The 25,943-nt window shown below is 44.5% G+C and overlaps 1 protein-coding gene across 1 annotated transcript in view; it reads left to right on the top strand.

Annotated features, from left to right (window-relative positions):
- Positions 1–25,943, top strand: part of LOC147693267 (pepsin A-like) — a 100,605-nt gene that overhangs the window by 62,712 nt on the left and 11,950 nt on the right. Inside the window, exon 7 of the mRNA XM_086933660.1 lies at positions 7,628–7,772. Coding sequence (XP_086789786.1) covers positions 7,628–7,772 — 145 coding nt within the window. The remainder of the gene's footprint in view (positions 1–7,627; positions 7,773–25,943) is intronic.

Raw genomic sequence — 25,943 nt, 5'->3', positions numbered from 1 at the left:
CTCTTTATGCTTCCCCTGGTGCAGAGTATATAGGAGGCTCTGCAGGGCCCTCTTGGTTTCCTCATGGCCACAATTTTCAAGGGTTCACACCGCCATGAAAACTATGTAGGAAACTAGTAATTATCCTTGAGCTCTAGACACAAAAGTTGCAGTACCTACAGAAGGCAGAGTAAATCGTAGCACCAGCCATATGTCCTGGAACTTCTAGGCACTTTGTGGGGACTAAAACTCTATCACCAGGAGCGCTTCAGGGCAATTCCAGTTGTTATAGGTCAGCTGGGCTCTGCCGAGCAGGACTTCTTAAGCCTTGTAGGTCCTGGAACTTTGAGAGGAGGCTCGTCAATGAGCCCTTGGAGTCCATTTTCCGGTCCTTGGCACAAGTGAAAGCAGATTCAGCCCTTGAGGTCTCTCTACAAAGTCAACAGCAGGAGAAGAAACCTTTCTCTCTGAAGTCCTGTCTTTGGTTCAGCCTTCCTTTCTGAGGTACACAGGTTCAGCAGGAGCGGCCCTTCTTCTGTCCTTTCTAGGTCCAGGAGTGCTCTAATGAGACGATCCAGGGATGTCACATGTATGCCAATCTCAAGTTTGTGAGTGGGGAGAACTCCCTAACCAAAGGGGGCAAAATTCCTAAGGGCAGCCCTAACCATTGTTGCATCACTTCCTTGTGGATTGGCATGAAACAACCGCACAGTGCGTATCTCTGCCCAGAACCAAAATATCAGAAACCGTCTTCCCTGGGTCTGAGCTATGGGTACACCCCTGCAGTGTGCCCAGTTTTATGGTCATACTCCTCCTGGAAAAGGTCTCAAATTGTTTTTCTGTCTCTGGATATAGAAGCCAGTCTATCTACCCGGACAAAGGAAAGGGCAGGCTACAATATGACTCACATGAAGTTGGGCTATCTCAGGCCATGCTGTCAGGAGGTCACACCTCCTCTCACAACATGCCCTTAAAGAGCAGGGAGACAGCAGGTTTTCCCAGGAGACACCTGTAGTAGTTAATCAGAAATGGGTACCAAAAACCTGGGGCAAGAAAGGGGTGAATTTCTAAAGTCCCCTGAACTTTACATTACCATATATATATAATCTCCCTGTGTCAGGTTTAAGCTAAAATGTATTTGAAACCTTAAAGTACTATATTTGGTGGTCCTAAATGGAAATTGGCAGTCTTTGGTTGGGCTAGTGTAAATATGTTCATTAATGGGACTACCAGTCTTGCTACAGTGAAAATGACAACAAGATGTCTTTATCGTCAGTGCATGTAAAACACACCGTAATACATCCTGCTTTTTACAATCCAGCACCATGTCTTATGTACTTATATGGCTTACCTTTGGGTGACTTATGACTATTAAAAGCAGGTATAGTTTAAAAGCTACCAGACTAATCTTCACTGGCAGGCCCAGAGCCATGTTTTCACCTTGTCACTACAGCGGTGGTACTATAATTCCTGCTGTCCAATGTGCCATTTAACTCACAGGCCCTGGGCACATAAAGAACCATATAACAGGGCCTTATATGTAAGTTAAATATGAGAATCAGGTGATAGGAAATAGGAGACACAGCACATGTGCTGGGGTCTGGGCAGCATGCCCTAGTACTCTCCAGAGTCTGAAAACCAGCAGCATTAATCCAAAAACCTGAGGGTGATCAGTAAAAAAGGCATTTACTTAGAGTTATGAAAGAAACCTATGTGCTTAAGAAATTTACACAACCTACTGAGTTTACGAACAGTGGTTGTTGGTACACCTCTGAATTTGGGGTTACCCATATTGTCATGTGATTTCAAGGGAAATGGGCTAAATGTTTTCTTTCTTGCTCATCGGTTTATATTTAGCATCCACAAATGCAGAAAAATTCAATTGGTGACCATATGTTTCTCAATTAAAATGGTACCCCACTTGAGTGGCTGGGCCTAGAGCCTGCACTCAAAATGCCCAAAAATGCCAGCTGGAGACATCATATTTCAGCCAGGAGAATCCACCCTTCATAAATAATAAAATTGTTAGTTGTATGAATGAATAAGGGTAGTTTAGTAGTCAATTAAAATCCTAAACATTACAAAAGCCATACCATGTAAAAAATATTTACGTAAAAGGATTAAAAACTAATCAACCATCAGCAGCAAACCACTTAATTTCTTAATTGTCTTTCAATTTCATTATTTGTGTCCCTGCATAATTGTAATCACAAATCAGAATACCAATATGCACAGTTTGGAAAGGCTTAGAAAGGCAAATGATCCACAACACCTACCTACAATCTAAAAATATGTATCGATTCTAAACCAACGTTTTCATGTCTTGCTTAAGGAACATATATATATATATAAAAATGCATATGAGTAAAATAAAATGTTGTTGAAGTGCCAAATAATACAGCAGGTTCTCAATTTACTCTAGTCCTTAATAAGCTTCTTCGCTGATTTACAGGAACGGGACAGATACATATAAAGTGTTGTAGAGTTTCAGTCCCCTGATGACACAGGTGGCAACTGTTGCCTTTACCTGCATCACCTTTCCTCCATTTTGGAGGAAGTCTAGTCTAAGTATTTCACCAAGTCTTAGTGCCAGGACTGTCTGTTTTACCTTCCAAGAGTAAGGGTTCTCTCCGGCTTAAATAAGATTTCAGTGCCAGCCATCCGTGAAGGCGCTTGGACAACTTTTCTTTGACCTCGATCCAGCTTTGGAGTTTATTCAACCTATTTACCATTTTCTTAAAGATTTGCCCAGACATGTTGGCATCCATAGATCTCCCAGTTCTGGCCTCTCAATGCTGTTCTCCAGATGTTTCTTATAGGCTCCATTCCCCCGCTGGAGATTCATTTCAGCCCAAACTCGTTTAGCCAGTGTCGTGTCGGCAGCTGCACGCAGTTTGCGGCAGAGATTTACAAATGCCGCAGGTCTGGCGAAGAACTGGGGGCATATTATCAAGGGATTTATCTCTGCTTTTTTGGCTTTAAAAGCCAAGAAAGCGGAGATAAAATTATCTCCCTATTAGCAACAGGGTGCTAACACGCAAATTCGCATGTTAGCACCCTTTTTCTCTACGCTTCCCCTTGCATCTCTAATGAGATGCAAAGGGGGCGTTCCAGAGAAAAATAATAGGAGAAATGTTGTTAAGCGACATTTCTCCTATTATCAAGGATTTCGCTAACCCTATTAGTGATAAAAAAAGCAGCGCTAACCGCGGTTAGCACTGCTTTTTTTACACCTGGTATTTTCCTGACTTAGCCATGATATCCTATGGAAGGTGGATGTCATGGCTAAGTTTGTGAGCCCCTATTATCAAGCTAACACCAAACTTTGAGAGATTATCGTTGGTTTTCCAGAGATAATCTCTCAATTGGCAGTTAGAGCGAGGATTTTTATCACTACTGAGATAAACTTTGCTAATAGCAAGTTATCTCTGCGATAATTTCCTGTGATGCTTAGCGTTAAAAAATTCGTTGCTAAGCATCGTTAGCGGTAAATATCGCTAAACGTTGGTAATATGCCCCCTGGTTTGTTATTGAAAACTCCAGCTGAACTTGGGCAGACGAGGCAGATCTGGGTAACCGAACGTTTTTTTTAATACAATTGTATCACTATTTTGTCAAGGAGGCTGACCTCAGTGCCTAGCATTATCTCTGATCCATTTGCAACGGAAGGTATACGTTTGGCCTTAATTCCTGCCCCCAAAGATTCAGACCGTGGCCTCGAATGGATCTTGCCCACACTGAAAAGGCACAATGGATTGCTTGGGTTTTCTCATTGATTGCCTTTCTTTGGGGTACAGATGTGCCCCTTGCTTCTATTTTTGCCCCTAAATCTACATGGGTAGATACCATTTGCAGTTTTTTTTTTAATACGCCGATTAAAAGCAATCACATTTGTTGTTTTGCGGTTTACTTCCAGGCCATTCTTTTCTGTGTATACGCCAAGACAGGAGAGAAGCTAAAAATTCCTATTTGTGTGTTGCTGAGTGGTAATAAGACATCAGCGTAGAGAATACTTGAGAGTTGTTGTCCACCCAGGCTCGGGCATGTGCTGTCAGCTCATCTAACTCTGTTGAGAGATCTACAATATATAAACAAGAGGGGTCCAACACGCAGACTTGGTTTAAGCCCGTTGATGATCGAACTTTCTCTGATACATGAGTACCATCCCAATCTTTATCTTAACCGACATGTCAAGTATATTATATAGTTAGCTGTAGATTTTTGGCCCTAGCTAAGGTATGGTTCTCATGTGGTGTTCTTACCCAGACGAGCTTGTGTAATGGCTGGATTTTCTGTTTAGATGGGATCAGCCCCCAGGGGCCCCTATGACCCAGCCAAAACGTACTCACCTTCCGTCCTCAGGACCACCTATCCAGGCACCTGGTACCTACCTGAGGATAGGGAACTCGCAATATACAAGCTCATATTATCAAAAACACCACTAAATCTATAGGGATACTAAGAATACTCACTGATTACTAGGGATATCCATACCCTACACTACACTTATTCACATCAGTTGGCCTCGCGGTCACCCCGACCCAGACCGTTCTACCCTAGGGCAGATCTGACACACAATCTGGTGCATCTACACACGTGGGTCTGCAGCCCCAGTGCTCTCCTTTTCCAAACAGTTCGCGATCCTGCGAAACCTACACACTGGTTCGACCCCCCAGTGCTCTCATTAATTAACTCAAGCCACAATCCTGTGGGTATTCCCACTGGTCTCCCACCCAGTGTTATCATTAACGCCGCATATCAACGACGACCACATTCCTATGAACACCTATACATATATATATATATTGGGATATTATCTCAGCTGTCTACTCGGGATGAAACTACAATAATAACTTTGATTGTGGGTCCAGATTATTGTGTATTACCTGCTCTTGGCATCAAAGGTCCACTCACTCCCTATTTATGTGATCACCACTTACCTGATTGGGATTACTCATCCATTCATGCGCCTGGGATTACCTAGAAGCGCCGTTTACCTTTAGTGAACAAGAATAGGGACTACACACCAGTTGACTGAGTTGTCTCTTGATTTAAGCGCTCCTACCCCCCTTTTTGATCCATCAGTGGCTCAACAGCAACTGGCTTGAAGCCAGGATAACTTTATCATGAAAGAACTCAAGCACTGTAGTTATGGGGATGTTTATTATTACACTAATAAGAAACACATATACAGATATGTAACTGACAAAGACTATAGGTAGAACACACCGCTTGAAAGAGAAGGATTACACATAACAGGAACACTCCACTGAAAGGAAAAAGATTAGAAAGTGTAAGTATAACTAAGTCAGACTACCTCACCTATTAGAAGGAAGATTTCTCTCTCTGCCTCTGGTGGGATTAGGGCTCTCTCTCTCTCCCTCCTTCACCACATCACCACGCCTCTGGTTCAGTTGCTCCAGCTGACAGCCTTCACTGCTTCCTCTCTCCTCATCTTCAGTAATCGTCTGCCTTCTTTCTCCATTCAAGAACTGCACTCTATTCTGCAGCTCCCAGCAGACATCCTCTCTCTCTCTGCAAGCTATTCGGAGCTCCAAGTTGTTCTGGGCTCCCAGCAGTCCTGTGCTCCAAGCTGGTCTGAGCACCACGCTGAACTGCACACCACGCTGCACTGACTTCCAAAACTGAACTGACCTGCACACAAGCTGGAATGAACACTCCTCCTCTCCTGTAGCTCGCTAATATGGATTCTTGTCCTTTCATGGAAAGCTACGGCCAGTAACCTGCCGCCCACCAAATTCTTGTACCTCCCCGTACCAAGGACACGTTCCCAGCTGGCCAGCCTGAAGTTGTGTCTTCGGAGTGGAGAAAAATACATTCTTTCGATAAGGGCCAGCCTGAACCGGTTCTCTCCAAGTGAACAACAGCCTTAACTATAAACATTGCCTGTGCCCTGAAAAGCCTCTCTGCTCCCATCAAGATGGAGTCTCTCTAGCTCTAGGCCTTTACGCCTGAAAGGGGTGAAATGCTCCTTAGCTCTGTCAGAATACCTACATAAACCATACCAATATGTCTAATATGTCAAAGCCAATAGGCAATAGACAGGTTAAAGTCAAGAATAAAGACATATTAAGCAGCTATCCTCTTCTAGGTCTGGAAAAAGGGCTTAAAAGGGCCAACACAGGCTAAGAATGCCTATACTAGATGCGAGCAAGAATAATGATCTATTATCACTGCTAAATAAAGCCAAAAACCCTGCCATAACAGCTTGCAAACATGAAACTTTGGCTAAAATCACGCATTCTCCTCACGTTTCTGGAAGGCAATCTTCTGGCATCTGAGGGGATCCACAAACTTCCTACACTTATCATTCCTCCAAGTCTCCAAATCAAAATGATACATCCCTTGTGTGGCTGGGCATAGTGCCAATGGCAGGAAAGGGCCCAAAATGTTACATGACTACTTTAAATTTTCCAGTGAAAATTAAAACCAACCCATTTTATTTTACGATTTGAGTGGGTGTAGGTGTTCGGCCCTAGCTCAGCCGGCACCTAGTGAAAACTACCAAAGCAGTCTGGAAACAAGACACCCATGGAATTCCACCATGGCATGCCTTAAAAGGCTCGCACCAGTTTTTTTCACCCAGAAGCCATTTGGCTAAAAACATATATGTTCCCCACATTTCCGTAACTCAACGCTCTGGAATCTGTGGGGATTCATACCTTTCCTACCGTCCAGTGTTCCCCCACATCACCCAATAAAAAATGTATCTCACTTCTGTGGGTGGGTCTGGTGCCCACATTGGGAACGGGCCCAAACCACAACCTGGACACCTCACATTTTTTTAATGAAAACCAACCCTCTTTTGCAATCTGGGTAGCTGTGGATTCTGGGAAGTAGTTCAGCCGGTCCTTTCATGTATGGGAGTTTTATCCCTAAACCATATTTCTTTGAAATTATAGTCTTTTGTTGCCACCTTTCAAAGCTAATATTTACTAGAAATACTTTTTAGGACAGTGCCTGCTTGTTATTTCCACAGGCCACAGGAGGCAGATATGGTTAGACGAAGGGGAACCTTGTGAAATAGAGGCCAAGCTTAAAGACACACATGCATGTATGATCATACAAGAGTGCTGTGTACACAGATAATCAATTTACAGTAACATGTTAAACGTCCCAGTGAAAACCTAGTGAACCAGCAGAGTTTGTTTCTGTATTTGATTAGTAGGGAATGCAGTGTGGGGGAAGGGTTAACATTCTCAAATATGAATTGTAGGCCTGAGCCCTTTTCATCAGATCTCAAACCCTACAGAAGATCAATGCTTGAGGTTAGGATATAAAACAAATCTGGAGATAGTCTGAGGCAGACTGAAACCATTACTAAGTATTACAACTAGAAATCAAAACAGGATATAACATGTTCTGCCAGGACACCTGTCACTGGATGAGTTGATGATATATATGATACTGTTTGAAATGTGTATGTACATGAGATGTTTTATTCTGTGACTTTATCTCCAGCGAGAATCCCAGATCAGGTGATGGTGCCTCCCATACCAAGATGAGAAGCTCTGAAGATGTTAGATCTGTTTCTCACAATTAAGACTTGAGAGCACTTGAGGTATTATATATTTAATTTGCCTCTTGAGAGCTTCCATTGATATTAGTCTCTTCCTTTCAACCTCAGCGTCTCCGTGAATGGAAACATTATCGCCTGCGATGGAGGATGTCAAGCTATAGTGGACTCGGGAACAACTATGTTAGGTGGTCCCAAATCTGGAATCACAAATATCCTCAATGTTATTGGAGCAACTATGGACTCTAATCGGGAGGTAAGTGTCAACACCTCTCCATTTCAGATGTAGAATCAAAGAATTAACAAACGTTTCAGCTGGAAGCCATTGTTTTATACAATGATGTCCAGCCCCTAAATTTAAACACATTAACAATCAGTCAATGAAAAAAGATAAATCAATCAGAAACTCTAACTGTAGCATTGATTTTTTAATACAGTTAAACTGACCTGTTAAAAGCCATTTTCCATCTATATATACAAAGTTCATGTCTACTACATTGCAAGGCTGATCTAGTGATTTATTATTCAACTATATTATTGTTATATAGTCCCTAATGTCCATAAAAGCTAAATGTACATACAGAAAAAGACATTTGTATCAAGCATTTTGTTAATGAGTGTTCTGGACAATTTCTAAGTCTATTTATTTCTCAATGTATGTTTGATACTGCAAAAGAATCTAGGGCACAACAAATTCCCTAGAAATGTCCCACAATTCCTAGATCCCAGTAGCTGTGTGGAAGGGCACACCCATTTCCAACTTGATATTTAATGCATTTGGGAATTCACAAAGGTATACCCAATTTATGCCCGGCTGAAATTCACGAAAGGATTCCTTACAGGTACAATGTCTACAGAGAAATCAGCATTAAAACCTACTTAAAACATAGGAAGTGAACTTTCCAAAGCATGGTTTGCCTTGGAAGTCGGGGAAAAGCCCGCTGCATGTAAGGCTGTGGAAATTCACAAACTCTGATCCATTACCCTACTATCCAACAAATGGTTAGAGAATGTAGGAAAGTAGGGTCTTCCTACTATGGTTACCTCCACTTTTTGCTGGTGTTTCACTGTTTCTCGACTTTACTCTATCTGGGGCCCTGCTAATCAGGACCCCATCCTAGCTGCTTCCTCTCTAAAATGATTGCATGTACTTTATTTACACTCCAGATTGGTTACTGGGTTATCCTTGTGAGTCCCTAGTATATGTTACCTTAGGTACCAAGGGCATAGGTACCCCAGAGGCCTACCAGGGGCTGCAGCATGTACAGTGTCACCCCTGGGAAGCCTTCCAAAAAGACACCACAGGTCCGATACTGCAGCCTGGGTAATGTGGTGCATGCAACCCTTACTGAGATATAGTGTTACCTATATCTACCTTCAGTCACTGACACATATAAACCTATCAGTCATTCCTATGACAGGCCTTATCAATTCTGAGGGCAAGGTGCTTAGTTTTGTGTGAGAGGGTGCCCATGCATGAGCAGGACCCCTCTGCAGCTTTCGGAATCTATTCTCTGAGGATGCACTGTGTTGCCGCCAGACCATATACTCTTAAGTGCATTATAACCTCACGGTAAATGCTAACTTTGGAATGGCTGCATGGAAACATGTCGTGTTTGGTGTCAAACACTTTGGAATCCTACCCCCTGCCAGTCCTGGCATTTGGGGTAGATCCCATACTTCTAGAGGGAGAGACATGTACACACTGGTCTGACCGGTAATAGTTTAAAAGAACCCTAGCATCACAAAATGGATGCTGCAGCCACAGACACATGTCTGACCTTCTGCTGCTAGACAAAACTCCGACATGAAAGGCCTGGACACTAGGTTTCCTGTCACAATGAGGTGTAACCACCTCCCAGACAGGCTTTAGTGTATTGGGACTGGGTGGGTGTATTCAGAGAATGCTTTTCAGACAGTGCTAGGGGCACACTTGGTGTCCCTGTGCATAGCCTAGTTCAAACCAGTTGCAGGGGCTCGCAGCCCCTGCTCTGGTACGCAATTGGACCAAAGGAAAAGGGTGTAACCGCCACTCTCCCCAGACCCTCCCATAGGTGGGTCCCCAGAGTATGTCCAACCCTCTATCTTAGTATAAGTATGGGACCCCAGTCCTTAGGACTTCAGATTACACCTGAATGAAACTCTGCAACATATATCCTGGAACTTAGACATTCTACTCGACTAGAAGACCGAAGAATCTCCCTGGGGTCAAGGAGTGACTCCCCTTTTTAAACAGGCACCAACAAAGTATTTGCCGGTCTGCATCTTCGAAGCTCTTGCCGGACTCCGAAGTACCTGCAGCCCAGGAAGAGGATTTCCAGACTTCCCTAAGACTGAACCGAGTCCTCAGCAAAGCTGAGACCCGCATCCCAAACGAGTGATGTGGAACCGGCACTCCTGACACCGTGCATATTTGCTAAGTGCATTGACTTCCCGAGTTTACCTGAAGCTGTGCTTTGGGTTACTTGTAGCCCAAGCCAGAGCATTATCTGCACTGAAGATTGTGGGCCTACACTCCACAAGTGTTCCGTGGGCCTGCTTCTTGCTTTTCCGCTCAAGGATCCTTTGCGATCGCTAGTCTGTTGACTGGTGGGTTCCCTTGAAGATAACTCTACTTTTACTTGGGCTACACTGGTTGCTCCCGATGTGCCCTGACTCCCTACCAAGTGGTGGGTTGCGCAGACCTTGTTGGTCTGCACCGAAGCCTATCTCTGCTTTCTGCGTGGGTTGCTGTTGCCAAGGCTTTTTGTGTCCAATCCGGGCACCGACATGGCAGCACTCGACATCCTTCATGGGACAGTTTGAATCCAGCTCCTGGTCATCGTCGGCATCTCCGGGACCTTGTGGCTGAAGAGTCAAGCTTCACCCTCTTCACCTGTAGGCACCCGACATCGGTGGGCATCCGCTCATCGCCTTCCTGATCACTGGCTAGTGACCCAGAGTCTGTCCCCTCTGCTTTAAGGTTCTTCACATCTCTGATCCAGGCTTGGATCCCTCTGGACACTTTCCTCTTGGACGCCAGCAGCACTTTGCAGCACATCGCCATTGATAACGACGACGAAACTCCACACGAAAAGACACCTATGCACCCGGCTTCCCTGGGTGAGGTAACTCGAGTACTTCGGTGCTCCCGTGGGTGTTGACTCTAGAACCTCCTAGTTCTAAAGGGGTTTGCCCCAAGTCCTCTTCTAAGTCTCCTGTATCTTTGAAATTCCAACCGCGATTTTCCCCGTAGAAGTTAATAGTGATTCGCGGCTGTGTTCACACACTGCATGTGTCCTCCGTGGGGCCCCTTTGGCTCTACCTTGGGTGGTTCCTAGTGGCCCCAGCGGTTCTAAAGGCTCTAAGCCTGATATCTATGCAAGTCATGGTTCTTATACCACTTTATTGATATATGGTTTGGTACGCCTCTAGGGCTCAACGTATATTGTGCTAATTTACTGTGTGCTAAATAAGGATGTGTTTAGAATAAATACATATATTTTATATATATACCTGGTGTTGCTCTCTTTTTATTAGGTCATTCAAGAGATTATAGACTGGTAAAACAAGCTGCTTTACATTCCTTCAGGACTTAGCCTGAAGGCTGCTTTCCACATCTACCAGTAGGATAGCTTTCTATATAGGTTGTCTTTAAACCTACCATCAATAAGGGTCGTTTGGACTGGTGCAAGGTACCCACTAGAATAGTGGGCAGCATGTGCCAGGCCAACTTCTCACATTTTTGGCAGCTGTGGGATTCCAGCTTGCCATAGTTTTACCAGATAATCTCAAGTGAATGGTGATTTGTAAACCAGTAAAGGTACCAGAGGTACATATAATACAAGCTTAAATACAGTAAGTTCTACTGAACTTAGAGTTGTGTGTCAAGGGCTTAGCACATCCTTTCTAAATCTCAAGAGAGTTAAGTAGGTAACAACTAGAGTAGGTAGGTGCATACACCACACCTCACTAGTAATGTCTTCAGTGCCAGGACCTGGTGTGTCCTTGCCAGATGTCAGTACTCTACAGACACCTAAGTATGACACATTCCCATTCTCTGAGTTAAGGGCTCTGTGTATTACAAGGAAACTGAAGACAGGCAAAGGTGCCAACACCCAAAGCCTCAGAGAGGAATTACTGTTAGACGACCTTAGAAAGGCTTCACACCCTGAGAGGGTAGGCAGTCGGTTGGGAGCAGCAGATGAGGAAGATCCCATTGGTCCGATCCCACAGGAATCAGACTCTGATGCTGACCAGGCAGGTGACAATGACCTTGACAATGAAGCTCCTGCTGGAGATGGAGATGGAGGCTGAGTGGGTCCCTTCTTTGTCCCCCCAGGAAGAGTTGGAGGTGTGCCTAGAAGGCCAAGATCTCCTTCACAGGAATCTAACCATTCTGACATATCAGTAGGGACCTCTGTCTCTTCCCATAGGAAGGACACCTCCCAGGAGAAGAGAGAGCATCAGATGAGACTTGAAGAAGCTCAGCTGAGGATAAGGAGACACAGAGTAGCCTTAGAAAGGGAGTCCCTGGAGCTTGGAAAAGCTAGAGAAAAGATGGGACTAGAGTCCTATGGTGGCAGCAACTTCCCTAGTGGTAGGGAAAGGTCTTATGACCATAGCAACTTAAACAAGATTGCCCCTCCCTACCAGAGTGGGGATGACATCCACAAATGGATAACTGCACTGGAAAGGACCTGCAAAGTACAGAAGGTCCCCCGGGAGTGAACAGCAATCTTGTGGCTCTCCTTTGCACAAAAAGGTAAAGACAAGCTCCTCACTGTAAGAGAAGAGGATGCTGATGATTACAAAGTCCTAAGGAGTTCTCTCATAGATGAGTTTGGCCTAAACACTGATCAGTATAGGAAACAGTTCAGAGAAACCCAAAAGACCCGACTCAGGACTGTGGTGACTTTGTAGATTGTGCTACTAAGGCTCTGGAGGGCTGGTTACTGGGCAGTAAAGTCTGTCATTATACAGGATTATGCAACTTGATTATGAGGGAGCAGATCCTTATTAACTGTCAGAATCAGCTGTTGCATCAGCACCTGGTAGACTCTGATCTGACCTCTTCCCAAGAACTGGGAAAGAAGGCAAACAAATGGGTCAGAATCTAGGTGAAGCAGAAGGTACAGGACCAAGGTGGTGACCAGAAGAAGAAAGATCCTAATAAGGGGGGGAGGAGAGGGGGAAGGGTAAAGACCAGAAGTCTTCACAAGGCCCCAACAATCTTTTAAAGGTGGGGATTCCAAATTTTCCAAGAAGAAAGGCCAAAATAAACCATGGCATTAAGTCTGTAAAGAGGTCTAGTTGGACTAGTGATTGCACTAGATTCAAATCCAGCCACCCCTGCCCCTAAGGCAACTGTTCCCCCTAGTTCAGCTCCAGGTGGTGGTACTCAGCAGAAGGGTGTAGTAGAGTTAACCCTGGGTTCTGAAATGGACTCTGGCCTAGTCAGAGTTCCAACTCGGGCTGTACTGATCTGTGATAGAGGCATGGATATGTCCTCCTTTGTGAGTCCCAGTAACTTGGGGAAATGCAGACAGCAGCCTTTGATAAATGGAAAAGAGGCTATGGCCTACAGGGACACAGGGACAAGTGTCACAATGGTGCCAGAATACTTTGTGGGCCCTGGAAAGATCATACTTGGTGAACATTACCAAGGGACCAATGCTAGCAATGTCAGGACTAACAATGCCCAGGAAGTTGTTAATTTCTCCTGGGGAGGGGTAATTGGCCTCAACAAAGTTCTGGTAAGTGCATACCTCCCTGTTGAATGCTTTCTTGGCAATGATTTAGAGACTTCAGCCTGGTCTGAAGTGGAGTTAAGGACTCATGCAGAAATGTTAGGAATCTCTGCACATGTGTTTGCTGTGACTAGGTCACAGGCCAAAATGTCTAAAACTGAACAGGCCCTGGATTCTGGAATAATGGACCAGGTGCCTTCCAAGAAAAGGAGCAGTAGGGTAAAGGCAGTGCCTTCTCCCCTGACTCAGAGTGAGGATCAGTCTCTTGAGGGAGATGATTGTGCTCACGAAGAAGGAACTGTACCAGATGAGCTTGAGCCTGCTCAGGTTAAGTTGTTGGGGACAGGGGGCCCTTCCAGGGCAGATCTGAGTCAGGAGCAGCTGAGATGTCCTTCACTTGAACCCCTCAGATAGCAGGCTGCTGCTGAGGCTGCTGGGAATGCTAGTGGCACCCAAAAGATGTATTGGGATGATGGACTCCTGTATTCTGAGAGTAGAGACCCCAAGCCTGGTGCAGCCAGGAGGTTGGTTATGCCTTTGAAATTCATGGTCTTCCTATTGATACTAGCCCATGATATTCCTCTAGCAGGACACCTGGGCCAAAATAAGACTTGGGACAGAATTGTCCCTCACTTTCATTGGCCCCACATGTCTGAAGACACAAAGGAGTTTTGTCGCTCTTGTGTCACCTGTAAAGCCAGTGGCAAGGCATGTGGTACTACAAAGGCCACCCTGATACCATAGTCTGTGGTGGGAGTTCCCTTTGAGAGGGTAGGGATTGACATTGTCGGTCCCATGGATCCTCAGACAGCATCTGGGCACAGATGTATCCTGGTGGTGGTAGACCACGCCACTAGGTACCCAGAGGCAATTCCCCTTAGGATCACTACAGCCCCTGTGGTGGCAAGAGCCCTCTTGGGAGTGTTCTCAAGAGTGGGTTTCCCTAAGGATGTAGTTTCTGACAGAGGTGCAAACTTTATGTCTAGCTACGTGACTGCAATGTGGAAGGAGTGTGGACTGAATTACAAATTCACTACACCCTAGCTCCCATAATGCAATGGTTTAGTTGAGAGGTTCAACAAAACCTTAAAGGGTATAATCAAGGGTCTCCCAGAAAAGCTTAGGCAGAGATGGGACATCCCACTACCCTGCCTTTTATTTGCATACAGGGAGGTTCCTCAGAAGGGGGTTGGTTACAGCCCTTTTGAACTTCTGTTTGGGCATCCTGTCAGAGGTCCATTGTGTCTGGTGAAGGAGGGATGGGAGTTACCTCTTCAACCCCCTAAGCAGGACATTGTGGACTATGTACTTGGTCTCCACTCCAGGATGGCTGAGTATATGAAAAAGGCAACCAAACCCCTTGAGTTTAGCCAGGAATTACAAAAAGCCTGACATGACCAAAAGGCTGTACTGACTGTGTACCAGCCAGGACAGAAAGTGTGGGTGTTGGAGCCTGTGGCCCCGGTAAACAGTCAAAATATCGATTACAGTAATTTCGACCTACACTTATATCGAGTTGCAAATATCGAAAGGACAGAATATCGATGTCCAGAATATCGATGGCCAGAATATCGACCCTAAGGTAAGTAATATCGAAATTACTTATATCGATAGCATATATATCGATGTAAGTAATATCGAAATTACTAATATCGATAGCATATATATCGATGTAAGTAATTTCGATTTACTAATATGTGTTAGAAATTTTAGTTAAGTATTTAAAGTAATTGTTATAATATGTGTTTAATATGTTTTTATAACTTAAAGAAATATAAAAGTAAATTATATGTTTTACTACCAGAGCGGGTTGTGGGTTTTTAGGGGAATAGGGTGGGAAGTAATTTATTTTTAATTAAATAATTATTTTTTAATGATTAATTTATTTTTCAATTAAATATTAATTGGCAATGAATTATTTTAATTGATTAATTGATTAATTAATTGATAATTTATGTATATTTTTAAGTAAATTATATGTTTTACTACTGGAGCGGGTTGTGGGTTTATAGGGGAATAGGGTGGGAAGTAATTTATTTTTAATTAAATAATTATTTTTAAAAGATTAATTATTTTACAATTAAATATTAATTGTCAATTAATTATTTTAATTGATTAATTGATTAATTAATTGATAATTTATGTATATTTTTAAGTAAATTATATGTTTTACTACTGGAGCGGGTTGTGGGTTTATAGGGGAATAGGGTGGGAAGTAATTTAATTGTAATATTAATTAATTTTGGGTAAAGGAGTACTTTTAGTGTTAGGGTCAGTTTTCAGTTTTTGGGTAAAGGGGTATATTTAGGGTTCAGAGTCAGTTTTCAGTTTTTGGGTAATGGGGTATTTTTAGGGTTCAGGGTCAGTTTTCAGTTTTTGGGTAAAGGGGTATTTTTAGGGTTCAGGGTCAGTTTTCAGTTTTTGGGTAAAGGGGTATTTTTAGGGTTCAGGGTCAGTTTTCAGTTTTTGGGTAAAGGGGTATTTTTAGGCTTCAGGGTCAGTTTTCAGTTTTTGGGTAAAGGGGTATTTTTAGGGTTCAGGGTCAGTTTTCAGTTTTTGGGTAAAGGGGTATTTTTAGGGTTCAGGGTCAGTTTTCAGTTTTTGGGTAAAGGGGTATTTTTTGGCTTCAGGGTCAGTTTTCAGTTTTTGGGTAAAGGGGTATTTTTAGGCTTCAGGGTCAGTTTTCAGTTTTTGGGTAAAGGGGTATTTTTAGGGTTCAGGGTCAGTTTTCAGTTTTTGGGTAAAGGGGTATTTTTAGGCTTCAGGGTCAGTTTTCAGTTTTTGGGTAAAGGGGTATTTTTAGGGTTCAGGGTCAGTTTTCAGTTTTTGGGTAAAGGGGTATTTTTAGGCTTCAGGGTCAGTTTTCAGTTTTTGGGTAAAGGGGTATTTTTAGGCTTCAGGGTCAGTTTTCAGTTTTTGGGTAAAGGGGTATTTTTAGGGTTCAGGGTCAGTTTTTGGGTAAAGGGGTATTTTTAGGGTTCAGGGTCAGTTTTCAGTTTTTGGGTAAAGGTATTTTTAGGCTTCAGGGTCAGTTTTCAGTTTTTGGGTAAAGGGGTATTTTTAGGGATCAGGGTCAGTTTTGACTACTGTTGCACCCACTGGAGTGGGAATAGTAATTTTACCCCTACGCTATGAAACGCTTTCCCTACTGTTGCACTCTCTGGAGTAGGAATAGTAATTTTTACCCTTATGTTATCCAATGTTTTATATAATTAATTGTAAAAAAATAATTTTTTATTTTTTATTACTTACATTTTATTTATGTTATTGTTTTATGTTTGTAAATGTTAATTAGTAAATTAGAATATATTTTATTAATTTATAAATTAGTAAAATAAGTATTAATACTTATTGTTCTGTATTTATATATTATATATTTAGTGTATATATTTAATTAATGTATTAGTAATATATATATGTATTAATTATTTAATTTTAAACATTATTAGATACTTTTAAATATGTATATTTTATTTATTAGTGTTATATACTTAATTTTACATTTATATATATTAAAAAAAATCGATATTTTTAACATCGATATTTTTTACATCGATATTATTTTTTCGATATTTTTGTACTTACCATGTTGTAGATAGGATGTCGATATTTTTGCCATCGATATTGTTGACTCGATATTCTTGTAGGTCGATATTTGTGATTTCGATATTCTGTCAGTGATCCTGTGGCCCCAGCAGCTCTCCCAGACAAGTGGAGTGGACCCCACACTATTGTTGAACAGAAGGGAGAGGTTACCTATTTGGTAGACCTTGGAAATCCCAGGAGCCCAAATTCGGTGCTTCATGTTAACAGACTGAAACCTTATGTTGACAGGGCAGACATGGGCTTGCTCATGGCTACTGATGAGGGACAGGAGGAAGAGAGTGATCCTCTCCCTGACCTGCTCCCACAGAACCCTGATGATGGGTCAGTTGATGGTGTAGCCTTGGCAGGCAGCCTCACTGCTCAGCAACAAGCTGACAGGTGCTCAATCAGTATAGGAACATGTTCTCTCTGACTCCAAGTCAGACTAACTGGTGCACTCATGAAGTGGATAGTCTGCCTGTTAAAAATAAAATTTACAGGTAACCTGATCATGTCAGTGACTGTATCAGGAATGAAGTCCAGAAAATGTCGGATTTGGAAGTTTTTGAACCCTCAGATAGCCCTTGGACTAGTCCAGTGGTCTTGGTACCAAAACCTCACACCCAGGGAGGAAAGAGAGAGACAAGGTTTTGTGTTGACTACAGGGGTCTTAACACAGTCACTAGGACTGATGCCCATCCAATCCCAAGAGCAGATGAGCTTATAGATATGTTGGCCTCAGACACATTTCTGAGCACATTCGATCTTAAAGCTAGCTACTGGCAGATCAGATTAGCTGATGATGCAAAGGCCAAGACAGCATTTTCTACCCCTAGTGGGCACTATCAGTTTGTGGTAATGCCATTTGGTTTGAAGAATGCACCTGCCATTTTTCAAAGGTTGGTGAACAAAGTCCTTAAAGGCCTGGAAGGCTATAGTGCAGCTTATCAAGATGATTTTGCTGTCTTTAGCTCCACCTGGGAGGATCACCTGGTCCACCTGAGAAATGTTTTGGAGCCCCTGCAGAAAGCAGGCCTAACTATCAAGGCTACTAAGTGCCTGATAGGGCAGAGTTAGGTTGTGTACCTGGGCCCAGGGGCGTAACACAGGCCCCCGCAGCTCACGCGGTGCGGGGGGCCCGAAGCTCCAGGGGGCCCCCTTGGCACTGCACTCCGTCCGGATAGCTCCTAATTGAGCCCGGAGGGGGTCCCTCTACATACCTTGTAGAGAGGCCCCCTCAAATTTCGTTACGCCAGTGCCTGGGCTACCTTGTAGGTGAAGGCCAGGTTCAACCATTGCAGAGCAAAATCCAGACCATCATGGACTGGGTTGCTCCAACTACCCAGACTCAGGTCAGAGCTTTCTTGGGCCTGACTGGGTACTACAGAAGGTTTGTCAAGGGGTATGGTTCCATTATGACACCCCTGAATGACTTAACTTCTAAAAGAATGCCAAAGAAAGTTCAGTGGACAGTTAGCTGTCAAAAGGCATTTGATGACCTGAAGCATGCCATGTGCACTGCACCAATTCTCCAAAGTCCTAACTACTCCAAAGAATTCATTGTCCAAGCAGATGCATCTGCGTTGGGGGTAGGGGCTGTGCTGTCACAATTGAAGGATGAAGGTCAGGACCAGCCAGTAGCTTTTATTAGCAGAAGACTGTCTCCTAGAGAGAAACGTTGGTCAGCTATTGCGAGGTAGGCCTTTGCTGTGATTTGGGCTCCGAAGAAGCTGAGGCCGTACTTGTTTGGCACTCACTTCACTGTTCAGACTGACCAGAAGCCCCTCTTATGGCTAAAACAGATGAAGGGTGAAAACCCCAAACTTTTGAGGTGGTCCATTTCCTACAGGGGATGGACTATACAGTGGAACATAGACCTGGTAGTAACCATGCCAATGCAGATGGACTCTCCAGATATTCCACTTAGAACATGAAGACTCAACTGGTCAAGGTTAGTTTAATGTCCCTGCATTCGGGGGGGGGGGGTTGTGTAGGAGAATAGGATCTGCTTATTATGGTTACCCCCACTTTTTGCTGGTGTTTCACAGTTTTTTGACTTTAGTCTGGCTGGGGCCCTGCTATCCAGGACCCCAGCATAGCTGCTTTCTCCATAAATTGATTGCATGTATTTTAGGTACACCCCAGTTTGGGTACTGAGGTACCCTTGTGAGTCCCTAGCATATGGTACACTAGGTACTAAGAGGCAGATTTACAAGCCACTTGCGCCTCTTTTACGCCGCTGTTGCATCACTTTTGTGACGCAGCGGCGGCGCAAAAAATGCGCCATGGTGCGGGGTATTTACGACGCGACGCATTTGGGAGATGCGTCATGTTGTGAAGCCCTGTGCCAGGAGCTGTTCCGGCGCGGGGGGCGTTCTACAAGATTTCACTCAGTCACTTTTAGGCCCATGCTGCGTCAAAACCCTGCGCCAGCTTGAAGCAGGCGTAAGGATTGATGCAGCATTAACAAGATAGGGCCTCCCAGAGCATTGCTGGAACTGCATAGCGCTTGTGACGCTACTCCAGCAATGCGCCACTTTTACGGCACAGATGCGTGACGCTTCTGTGCCATTTTTGCCCCATGGAAAGGGCATAGGTACCCCAGAGGCCTACCAGGTGCTGAAGCATGTATTATGCCACCCCTGGAAGCCTTTCAAAATGGCAACACAGGACTGCTGCTACAGCCTGGGTAAGGTGGTGCATGCACCCCTTAGTAAGATATAGGTTACCTATATCTACCTTTAATCACTGACACATAAAAACCTATCAGTCACTCCTAAAGCAGGCCTTATCAATCCTGAAGGCAGAGTGATTGGTTTTGTGTGAGAGGGTGCCCATGCATGAGCAGGACCCCTCTGCAGCTTTCGAAATCTATTCTCTGAAGCTGTTCTGTGACAGACCATATACTTTTAAGTGCATTATAACCTCGCTGTAAATGCTAAATTTAGAATGGCTGCATGGAAACATGTTGTGTTTGGTGTCAAACACTTTGGAATCCTACCCCCTGTCATTCCTGGTGCGGGGGTGGAATTCTACCCTTCTAGAGAGAGAAGACATGTACACACTGGTCTGCCCGGTAATAGTTTAAACGAGCCCCAGCATCACAAAATGGATTCTGCAGCCACAGACACACATCTGACCTCCTGCTGCTGGACCAAACTCCGTACGGGGGCCTGGACAATAGGTTTCCTGTCACAGCAAGGTGTAACCACTCCCCAGACAGGCTTTAGTGTATTGGGGCTGGGTGGGTGCACTTTGAGAGTGCCAGAAAGTCTGCACTGGGGTCCCATTTGGTGTCCCTGTGCATAGTCCCGTTCAAACCGGTAGCAGGTACTCAGCCCCAGCTCTGGCGCGAAACTGGACAAAAGAAATGGGTGTAAACTTTATCACTGAACTGCACTCCGCAGCCGGCAACACCCTCACATCCACGGTGGCCATCCGGGATGAATTCTTAGATTACTATACTACACTTTACACTTCTAGAGCAGATCCCGACGGTAAGGCCCAGACTGCATACCTAGATGAAATCCCATTGGTATTCTTGGAGAAATATATGCTAGGCTTCATGGCCGAACCAATAACCGTCGCCGACGTCATTCTAGCCATAGATACCCTGCGAGGATCTACTGTCCTGGGATTAGATGGCTTTACTGGAGACATCTATAAAGAGTTCAAGAACATTTTAGCCCCCCAGTTAATTGAGGTATATGCGAAGGCTCTAGAAAGGCAAAGTCTCCCCCCCACAATGTGTGAATCTGTCATTATCCTTCTTCCAAAGCCAGGAAAGGAACACAAACAGTGCGGCTCTTATCGGCCGCCTTCCCTGTTAAACTTGGACTACAAAATTTTAGCGAGTCACTTGCCAACAAGCTTTCACAACTGATGGAATACATAATTTCCCCAATGCAGTCTGGCTTTGTCCCTGGACGTTCCACATCCTTGAACCTCCGAACATTGTTCACTGTGCTGCACAGAACACAGCCCGAAGTCCCGGCGGAGGTGGTGCTACTTGACGCCGAGAAAACATTTGACTCCTTGGAGTGGCCGTTCCTGGTTGAGGTTATGAAGCGAATGGGTCTGCCTTATTGCTTCATTGCAACTGTTTCCTTACTATACAGTGGCCTCACAGTGCGACTACGCTTGAATGGCACTCTGTCAAGGCTGTTTGGGTTACACCTTGGGACCCGTCAGGGATGCCCCCTGTCCCCCCTATTGTTCATTCTCGCAATGGACATACTAATTAGGCATTTTCAAGAGCGTCATCTACACAAAGGCCTACAATTTAAGACCGGCTCCCTTTTAGCGTACCTTTATGCGGACAATACCATCCTGTATATCTGTGAACCCCACTTAAACCTGGCCCCTCTGTCCGTGAAATTATCCGTTTGGCAGATTTTCTGGGCTGGGCATCAATTGGCATAAGTCGATCATATTTCAGTTAACGAAGAGCACAGTCAAATGGGATTGTGAATTCCCTCTTGAATGGTGCCAGGACTCAGCTAAGTATCTTGGCATCCATATCCACCTGAACACAACTCAGGCGGGCAGGCTGGCCATATTAAAAATGGTGGTACGCCCCAAATTTTTAACAATATTCCTGTGCCCCTGGCAGGCAGTTTCCTTCGCACCCTATGGACACTCATGATCAGACTGGTATGGCTGGTAAACGGCCTCGCGTGCGTTGGTCCATCCTGACCCTGCCATACGACATTTTAACATCCCAGATTTCCAATTGAACTATTTGGTGGCCCAATGCCGCTACGCACATGCCTGGTTTGACCCTGACGCCCGTATCCCATTTTTGAGACTAGAGGCGGACCTAGTTTTACTGGGCAAATTGAGCGAAGTGTTGCCGGTTGGCTTCCGACGAGACAGGTGGGACATTCAGACGATGTCAACTACTGCTTGGGCTTGGGACAAGCTGAGAAAGCAGACAGGTGCTACATCTCTATAGTCTTCTGCTCTGCCATTGCTCAATGCCAGATGGTTCCCACTCACTGGAGAAGGAATAGTACAGCGCGTGTTGGCAGCAGCTGACATTGGGAAGATAGGCGATTTGCTCCGGGGGGGCCATATCTTCTCGATAGACGAGGACGACAGGTTCACCGACTGCAGCTTTATGACTCGCTTATTAATGAACAGAATGAAATCCGCATTGCGTGCGGCATTCCCCTCATATCCGGTCGAACCGGATTCGTTCCCCCGCTTAGTTTGGTCCTGGAGAATACGAATGGTGCACGCCTCATTTCCAAACTGTACAAGGCATGCGCCCAAATGCTCCCTGTAGAAGACTTCAAGATTAGACAGGAATGGGAGGCAGATACTGGTAGAGAGATCACAGTTGACAAATGGGAGATGTGTTGCAGGGTCACCCGAGACGTATCGCTTAACAGTCGCCATAAGTTATTACATTTCAAATTTCTCCGCCATGCCTACTTTACGCCAGCCAAGGCCCAGAAGATCGATTCTACTAAGTCACACAATTGTTTAAAATGCTTATCCCCGCATGCTGCCTTTATGCACGTGACCTGGACCTGTCCTCGCCTACAGTCCTACTGGGCGGCGGTGCATGTTCCCCTTCCTGAAATTGCTCTCATGGGTTACACAGTTCAGATCCCCAAGAAATAAAGGAGATTGGCGTCTCTGGCTCTCTTGCTAGCAAAGAAGGAGGTGGCCATTCACTGGGGCAGGAAGTCAGCCCCCAAACTACAAGATTGGCTTAACAGCTTAGTATTTTGGAACACCAATGCAGAATTGTACGCCAGTCTTATGTCTCCGACATCCAGACCCAAAAACATCTGGGGGCCACTGAGGGTACACCTGGACGCTACCAAGCAGGCTGCCATTGCACAGGTAGATAATGGCATAGTGCCAAAAGGAGTGGGCTGAGGGACCGATGATGGACATGCTGTTTAGAATGCTTGCACCACTGTTTAAAATGCTTGCAATACATTAACTGCTTTAGTATTACGGCTTGGTGTGGGATTGTGGGTGGTGGTGGGGGAGATGGCGGATACTGACGATTAATAGATGTGGCCACTATACTGGTCAATATGTTGTCCATTTTGATATCACGGAATGACAGGATCGATTTGTTTTGGATGTCAAGAGACTTTATGCAATGCAATGTAAACCTTATCCTTTATTCAAAAAATAAAGTGTGTTAAAAAAATAAATTAAAAAAAAGGAAATGGGTGTAGCCACCCCTCTTTCCAGACCCTCCCATATGTGGATCCCCAGAGTATGTCCAACCCCTCTTCTTAGTATAAGTAAGGGACCCCTGGCAACATGACTTTAGATTGCACCTGGACGAAACTCTGAAACAGAATCCTGGAACTTCAACGCTCTTCTAACAAATAGAGGACATAAGAATCTCCCTTGGGGTCAAGGAGTGACTCCCCTGTTTAAAAAGGTACCAATGAAGCATTTGCCGGTCTTTATCTTTGAAGCTCCCACTGTACTCCATAGTACCTGCAGCCCAGGAAGAAGATTTCCAGACTTCTCAAAGGCTGACCTGAGCCTCCAGCAAAGCTGAGACCCGCAATCCTCATAAGTGACGTGGAACCGGAAATCTGGACACCATGCACATTTGCCAAGTTCATTGACTTCTCGAGGTCTCTTGAAGTTGTGCTTTGGGTTAATTGTAACCAAAGCCCTGAGCACTGTCTGCACCGAAGATTGTGGGCCTACACTCCACAAGTGTTCCGTGAGCCTGCTTCTTGCATTTCCCCTTGAGGCGCCTTTGCGATCCCTAGTCCGTCGACTGGTGGGTCCCCTCTAAGGTAACTCTGATTTTCCTTGGGCTTCCCTGGTTGCTTTAGACGTGCCCTGACTTCCTACCAAGTGATGAGTCACTCAGACCTTGCTGGTATTCACCGTAGCCTATCTCTGCTTTCTGCATGTATTGCTGTTGCCAAGGCTTGTTGGGTCCAATCCGGGCACCGACACCTCAGCACTCGACAACTTTTGTGGGACAGTTTGAATCCAGCTTCTGGTTGTCGTCGATGTCGCCGGGACCTCGTGGCTGAAGAGTCAAGCTTCCCCTTCTTCTCCTGAAATCACCCAACATCGGTGGGCATCCGCCTATCGTGCTCCTGGTCACTGGTAAGTGACCCAGACTCTGTTCCCTCTGCTTCCAGGTTCCTCTCATCTTTTATCCATGCTTGGATCACACCGGACACTTTCCACTTGGACGGTTGCAGCACTTTGCAGCAGATCGCCATTGAAAACGAAGACGAAACCCGACAAGAAAATTCACCTATGCACCCGGCTTCCCTGGGTGAGGTAACTCGAGTACTCCAGTGCTCCCGTGGGTGTTGACTCTAGAACCTCCTAGTTCTAAAGGGGTTTGCTCCAAGTGTCCTTTATCCTTAAAATTCCAACCGTTACTTTCCCCATAGAAGTTAATGGTGATTCGCGGCTGTGTTCACACACTGCACGTGTCCCCCGTGGGTCCCCTGTGTCACAACCTTGGGCGGTTCCTGGTGGCCCCAGTGGTTCTAAAGGCTCTAGGCCTTGTGTCTATGCAAGTCGTAGTTCTTATACCACTTTCTTAATATATGGTTTGGTACCCCCCTATAGCTCAACGTATATTGTGCTAATTTACTGTGTGCTATTAAGTTCACTGAATGTACTTTTGCCTCTAGCCTCATAAAGAGACTAGAGGGATGTGTTTAGAATAAATACATATATCTTATATATATATACCTGGTGTGGTTCTCCATTCATTTGGTCATTCACGAGATTATAGACTGGTAAAATAAGCTGCTTTACATTCCTTCAAGACTTAGCCTGAAGGCTGCTCTCCACAGCTACCACTAGGATAGCTTTCTATTAAGGCTGTCTTTAACCTACCATCAATAAGGCTTGTATGGACTGGTGCAAGGTGCCAACTAGAATAGTGGACAGCATATGCCAGGCCAACTTCTCACAGCTGGGTCTAAACTGAGGTGGCACTTTGACCAAAATAACAATGAACTGATGCGACCCGAGAAATTACCAGTGGCTGAGATTAATCGGCATTCTATCCATCAGTGATTGCCTATTCATCACTGTGTCGCCCTAAGCAGGACGGGTATGCCCAGGCATTGGTCCTCTGCACACTGCACCACTGGAAGCACTAGGCCTGGACATAATTGCAATTTCTAAAGTTGTGCTGTCAGCAGTGTAGGCAAATGTAGGCTGCACAGGTATAATAGTTCTCAATCTGTTTGTTACTTTATAATGCCCAACCTTTTGTGACCCCACCGCTTAGAAGTCACAATAAAAAAAATGATTTCTCCAAATATTCAAGCAATGAAAAGGAGCATACCATTATACACAATTAGTTTGTGAAATACAATCAATATATAAAAATCCACAAAATCCAAAAGTATTGAGCAAAGAGTCTTGAAGTTTCCTTGTTCAAGTATTCTTTATTTGCAGTCTTATGCAATATGCATACATCAGCCCAGCCAACGCGTATTTTCCAACATGGACTTACTCAGCTTTGGGTATATCTTTAAAAAATAGCTGATACGATCTCCTTTATTTTCCGATGTTAACATACGCTGGGATTCCTCGCATCGTCCAAAGTATCATAGGTTTAAAGGATAATTGCCTTCATATCCAATCTGCAGTGTTCTTTATTCAAGTTCGAATGTCGTCTCAGACTTCTTTATGGTTTAAAACCCTCATCCTTTCAAAGATCCTAACAATATATCCTGAACTGATCTGCATTGTACAGATAGGTCAGTCTCTAAACCTTCCCTGCTGCACCTATACCTCTGCTACCAGCACTGTGCTGGTAAAAGCACTTAACATAATACAAAGCCACACTCACTATGCAGTGCACTTCTGCCCCTCACAAGGTGCAGGATACGTGGAAGATAATAAAGGTAGCATTACAACACTGGCTTTTTGGTAATCTTTGCAGTTCCTTCCTTTTCCAACATTATTTATTAATATATAGTTAAAGAAATTATTAAATTCCAATTGTACACCGGCGGGCTTACAAGCCCATGTTAAAAGTGACACGCCGGCAGCGCGAGGGGCTTGTAATTAAGCCCCTGAATCTGTTCCATTCACTGGACAGTAAACCCTCAGCCAACTATAAATGACTTTGGGCCATATTA

Source organism: Lissotriton vulgaris, chromosome 8 (genome assembly GCF_964263255.1).
Source record: "Lissotriton vulgaris chromosome 8, aLisVul1.2, whole genome shotgun sequence".
Classification (NCBI taxonomy): Eukaryota; Metazoa; Chordata; class Amphibia; order Caudata; family Salamandridae; genus Lissotriton; species Lissotriton vulgaris.
The sequence above is the reverse complement of the archived record's forward strand: the minus strand, read 5'-3'. Positions and strand labels throughout refer to the sequence as shown.